Raw genomic sequence first — 6,000 nt, forward strand, 5'->3', positions numbered from 1 at the left:
CCAATGCATGAAAGGGAAAAGTGAAAGTGAAGTCGCTTAGTCGTGTCCGACTCTTCTCGACCCCATGGTCTGCAGCCTACCAGGCTCCTCCGTCCATGGGATTTTCCAGGCAAGAGTACTAGAGTGGGGTGCCATTGCCTTCTCCAATTCCAACAATAAAGGTATGAAAAAAGAGACAGATAGTAGAATGGCGGAGTACTGAGGAATCTCAGAGCATGTTTCATCATCCCCAAAAGTTAAAAAGGGAGGAATTCAGTGAATGAGCAAGCCACCAGATAGGAAGTAAGAGCTGACATGATGGAGCTAGGACACCAAAAGGGGGTGGGGGCGGGGTGTGGAGAGAGAAGCAGAGAGTAGTAGGCTGTAACAGAAAATAGAAGGTCCCTGGAGGCAACGAAGAAAAACTCGGGAGGCATAACAATAGAAAGGAACACAGGACTGTGGGAGAGCAGGGACCACGGATGTGAAAGCAAAGCAGCAACCGGCGCAGAAAAGCTCCAAAACCTCCAGGCAGCCAGGGAAGGGCCCCACGGTGTCTGCGCAGGGCTGGCTCTGACCTAGTCCTACACTCAGTAGCCGTACTTTGGCATTCAAGAAATAATTCCTCAATTCTGACCTTTTTTTTTTTTTTTTTTGGAAGGCAAATAAAACCTTTGAGAAACAGGATATTGATAGCAGGGTATTAATCGTTATGCTCTAAACCAGGGGTTGGCAAACTATGACCCACAGGTCAAATCTAGCCAGTCACCCCGCTCTGTTCAGGCCATATTTAAGAATAGTTTTACATGTGTCTTTATGGCTGGGGGGGGGATGAAAAGAATATTTTGTGATATGTAAACGTCATATGAAATTCACAGGTGAGCCCATAAATAAAACTTTGGACACAGCCACGCCCATTTATTTACATAATGCATATGGCAGCTTCGTCACACAATGACTCAGTGGACTAGTGCATACATCCCTCTTACGGCCCACAAATTAAATCTACCCTGACTCTTTACAGAAGAAGTGTGCTGGTCTCTGCTCTACACCAAACTGAGCACTTGATACGTTTAGGCTGTGTTTAACCGTAAAGAACGTGTGAGCCAGATATTTCTTCTGGAAATTACAGAACCACGTGACAGCAAACCAATCGACACTCCCATGTGCAAGAGTCTGAAAAGATGGAGGGAGGGAGGGGAAGAGAGAGAGTAGCTGCTTTCTGTGGAAAAAGGACCTCTCAGACAATAAGTGCAACCTTAAGATCATATTACTCTGAGAGAGCCTGAAGAGGACACACTGCTGTGTTCCAAAGCTGACTGAGCCACAAAAACCAGCACAGAGACTTCAAGGGTCTCACCTTCCAATAAAAAGATGTGCTACTCAACAGCAATCAGTTCGGACTTCTCTTCTAAACCATGAAGAGAGGTCTCACTAGCATCTGCAAACACAGGCAACTCTTGATTATCTTAGCTACACAGAGTGCAAGAGAGACCCCTATCACTTATTTGGCAAAATTCAAACCTACCTTGATGTATTTCGTTTTGGCTTCTTCTACAGGTGGAAGGGAGCTGCTTAACTATTACAGTTTAAAAGACACAGGCCCCGAATACTGGATGTATGGGAGTGTGTCAACAAATGACTTTATAACTTACAGCTTATGTCCATAAAAACATAAGAGTAAGTGCTCTAAAAAGAGTGGAACACTGTCCGTTTTAAGTAACATGGCAAGTATAATTTGTGAAAATACCATTAATCCAAATATTGACAACAGTTATATAAAGAGGCTACATAATTTGAGAGCAGTATTTTTGATATCTGTTTACATCTTCTGAACCTTCCTGGCTTAATAATTAGACAGGAAAATCCATCTGAAAGGTAACTGTGAAGTTACTAAACCAAACCATTATTTTAATCTAATTTATTTTTTAAACCGCATCCAAAGTAGCACAAAGGTAACAATAAACACTGCAGTAGACCACCTGTCAAATCATGGGCCTCCCTTGAGAAACAAACAGCAATTTCTAACCTTCTGGATAACATGTAGGTAATACTCTTGTTGGCAGGAAGCTAAAATGAGCCAGTAAGCAACTGCGGAAAGTTGCTGAAGTCACATTTGGCTAGAAAAATGAAAGTGAGACTGGCTTCAAAGGCAGGTCTACTACTAAACTAACGAGAGACCGCTCTGAGCAAGGTTAAGAAAGGAAAAGCCAGGCACTCTGGTTATTCCTGGCCTTGTATGACACAACTCGCATAATCTAAGAATCTCAAAAGGGCAAACATGTTAACAGCTAACCAATAAACAGTCCTGATGGTAAGAGCCTGAACATCCTTTAGTTGAGAGGCAGTGAGAGTATGCGGTGTCAAGGAGGAAATGACCTCTGAGAATAACACTAACATGGTTTTAATCAAAGACCGTTACAGTAATAATATACCATAAATGCAACCTGGAAAAAAAAAAAAAAGAGTCATCAATACCTAGAGCACAAACAGCACGTGCCCCGAGTGATTACTGCAGCACGGAGACCGTTACTAAATTGTGTGGTAGGTCCCAGATTTAAACCCCGCGGCTCCGCTTCAGCCCAGGCCAGGGGGATAAGCGCGGACGAGAAATGCAAACTCATCGGAGCTTTGACCTTAACAGAGCGGGCAGCCCCGAAGGCAGACCCCTCCCAGGGAGACGCGTCCCGCAAAATTACTCCCAGCCCGGCCGGCCGCGCCCTCCCGAGAAGTCGTCCTCAGAAGTTTTGCTCGGGGGGGGAAACTGAGGCACGGAGTACTCGCCCGGGCTGGCGGAAGGAAGGCCAGACAAGCCTTCGACTCGCGGGGCCGGGGAGCCCGGATGTCGGGGCCGCGGCCGGGGCGTCCCGGAGCCGCAGGAGGCAGTCGGGAAGCGGGGGGCACGCACCCTCCGGCACGACCTCCCATCCCCCTCCCGGCACCCGCCCCGCCGGCGCCGCCGCCCGGTACCTCTCGATAACTGAGGCCACCAGCTGCGGCAACTCCTTCATCTCGAAGGCGGAATAGGACGCGGACAGCAAGGGCCGCACCGCCACCTCCCAGCCCGGGGTCGTGTCTCCCGCCGGGGCTGGGGCGCCAGCCGCCGGCGCCACAGCCGCCGCCTCTTCGCCGCCGCTCGTCGCCATCTTCCGTCGTACTCCTGCGGCTCCCTCCGGGGGCTTGCCACCGGCCCAGCGCCGCCTCCCGTGAGGGGGCGGAAATGACGCGACATGCGCGTCAGAGGGCGCGACGCGGTCGCCGGCCAAAATACGCAACGCGGGAGGCCGGCTTCCCTCCGTTCTCGCAAGGGAAGCGTGGCGCGGCCGGGAGGCCGCGGGGCGGGGCATAGGGCGGAAAGGGGGCGGGGTAGGTCGTAGGGAAGGGCGCGGGGTGGGGGTGGGGGTTGGGGGGGGTGGTCGAGGGGCTGCGCATGCGCAGGACGCAGCGCTCCGGAAAGCGGTGGCAGTGTTAAGCTCTGGACGTGCGCGCTGGAAGTCCTGCCTGAAGTAGGGGACTGCGTGGTTTCGGTGGGCACCCCAGAGAGGTGAGTTTGGAGCATGGTTATCAGTTGGCTAGACCGAGGCTTCGAAGTAGACCTGCATTCGGCGAGTATGACGCCCCCGGCTCAAGACAGCCAAGAAGAAGAGGAGGTCGTAGCCTAATCAAGCTCACCGGCTTCACCTCCCGGATGGCCCCCAGTAGTTGCAGCACAGCGCGACACAGCTCGCCTAGCTCTTTCTCCTCGCATCGCCTCCTGCTATCGTTGCAATCACCAGGCCTTACTGCTTTTCGCACTGAACCCTCTTCTATGTTTTGATTACCCTCATAAGTAAGATTACCAGCTCGCCTTTGCATCACTCTCTGTGATTTACCGTGTAAGGCCCCCTTCCCCACCTTTTTCTACCAGCAAAGCAAGAATATAAACTTTTCCCTCTCATAATTTTGTTTCTAGTTGTGGCCTTTTCTTCTCCACCTAGACAAGTTCCTTTAGCTTTTGTGGTAAAGCTGGTTTAGAACCTATCGCTCGGCCGTGTCCGACTCTTTGCGACCCCATGTGCTGCAGCCCACTAGGCTCCTCCGTGGGATTTTCCAGGCAAGCGTACTGGAGTGGGTTGCCGTTTCCTTCTCCAGGGGATCTTCCCCACCCTGGGATCGCACCCCGGTCTCCCGCATTGCAGGCAGACGCTTCACCACCTGAGCCACCAGAGAACCCCTATGATAACCTACTGCCTTCCAGTATATAGGATATCATATATGCATTACCAAAACAAAACATTTTCCTTTTAAACCTTCAGATAGCTGTGATGAAAAATAAAAATTTCTGTTCCTCAAAATTTCTCTGTAAAACAGGATGTATCTTATGCGTATCTGTGTGTCTTATAGAACAGTAATGATGGTGGATATGTTTCCTTGTGTTGCAGTTTCCTTGTTTGCCCAGTGGAGATGATGCAGGGCCCTACCAAGTTCACTAGGCTGTTGCAAACATCAAGATCGTTTATGCACACGTTTTTAGAGAGAAATAAACCATTATGCAAAATGCCCTTATGTTAATAGCAGCTACTAGGGATTACATTAGATCCCTTTGGGTACAGAACTTCCTCTACTGTAGCTGGTTTGGTGGTGCTGAATTCTTTTTGCTTATCTGTAAGGTTTTTTTTCTCTATCAAATCTGAATAAGAGTCTTCTGGATAGAGTATGCTTTGCTGTAGGTTTTCCTCCTTTAAGTATTGTGCCACTCTTTTCCTGACCTGCAGAGTTTCTGCTGTAAAATCAGCTGATAGCCTTATGGGAATTCCTTTGTATATTATTTGTTGCTTTTAATATTCTCAATCTTCAATTTTTGTCCTTTTGGTTACATTGTATCTTGGTGGATATCTCTGTGGGTTAATCTCCTGGACAGCACTTCCAGACTTGTGTGACTGTTTCCTTTCCCAGGTTAGGTACTTTTCAGCTATTAGCTCTTCAAATATTTTTCTCGGGCCCTTTCTCTCTCTTCTTCTGGGACTCCTATAATGCGAATATTTTGCAACAACATGGATTTTGCAACAACAAGAGATGATCGTACTAAGTGAAGTAAGTCAGAAAGAAAAAACCAAATACCATATGATATCACTTACATGGGGAATCTAAAATATGACATACAGGCTTCCCTGGCAGTCCATTGGTTAAGACTGTGTTCCCAATGCAAGGGGGTGGGGGGATTGATCCTTGGTTGGAGAACTAAGATCCCACATACTGCTCAGAACAGCCAAAAATAAATAATCAGTTCAGTCGATCAGTTGTGTCCAACTCTTTGCTACCGCATGGACTGCATCATGCCAGGCTTCCCTTGTCCATCACCAACTCCCAGAGCTTCCTCAAACTCATGTCCATCTCGTTGATGATGCCATCCAACCATCTCATCCTCTGTCATCCCCTTCTCCTCCTGCCTTCAATCTTGCCCAACATCAGGGTCTTTTCCAGTGAGTCACTTCTTCACATCTGGTGGCCAAAGTATTGGAGTTTCAGCTTCAGCCTCAGTGCTTGCAATAAATATTCAGGACTGCTTTCCTTTAGGATGGACTGGTTGGATCTCCTTGCAGTCCAGGGGACTCTCAAGAGTCTTCAACACAGTGTTCAAAAGCATCAGTTCTTCAGCGCTCAGCTCTCTTTATGGTCCAACTCTCACATCCATACATGACCACGGGAAAAACCATAGCTTTGAGTAGACAGACCTTTGTTGGCAAAGTAATGTCTCAGCTTTTTAATATGCTGTCTAGGTTGGTCACAGCTTTTCTTCCAAGGAGCAAGCATCTTTTAATTTCATGCAGTCACCATCTGCAGTGATTTTGGAGCCCCCAAAAATAAGTCTCTCACTGTTTCCATTGTTACTCCATCTATTTGCCATGAAGTGATGGGACCAGATGCCATGATCTTAAGTTTTCTGAATGTTGAGTTTTAAGCCAACTTTTTCATTCTCCTCTTTCAAGAAGCTCTTTAGTTCCTTGCTTTCTGCCATAAGGGTGGTATCATCTGCATATC

The 6,000-nt window shown here is 48.1% G+C and overlaps 1 protein-coding gene across 5 annotated transcripts in view; it reads right to left on the minus strand.

Moving 5' to 3' along the window:
* Positions 1–3,187, minus strand: part of UBR4 (ubiquitin protein ligase E3 component n-recognin 4) — a 136,754-nt gene extending 133,567 nt beyond the window's left edge. For 4 of the 5 annotated variants that reach the window (XM_070382126.1, XM_070382119.1, XM_070382123.1 and 1 more), the window contains exon 1: positions 2,950–3,186. In XM_070382126.1, the coding sequence (XP_070238227.1) occupies positions 2,950–3,125 (176 nt within the window). In that variant the 5' untranslated portion in view covers positions 3,126–3,186. Of the gene's footprint in view, positions 1–2,949 lie in introns of all 5 variants that reach the window. The other variant, XM_070382125.1, reaches the window with a different exon arrangement.
* Between the last annotated feature and the right edge of the window lie 2,813 nt (positions 3,188–6,000).

Source organism: Bos mutus, chromosome 2, assembly GCF_027580195.1.
Source record: "Bos mutus isolate GX-2022 chromosome 2, NWIPB_WYAK_1.1, whole genome shotgun sequence".
NCBI classification, from domain to species: Eukaryota; Metazoa; Chordata; class Mammalia; order Artiodactyla; family Bovidae; genus Bos; species Bos mutus.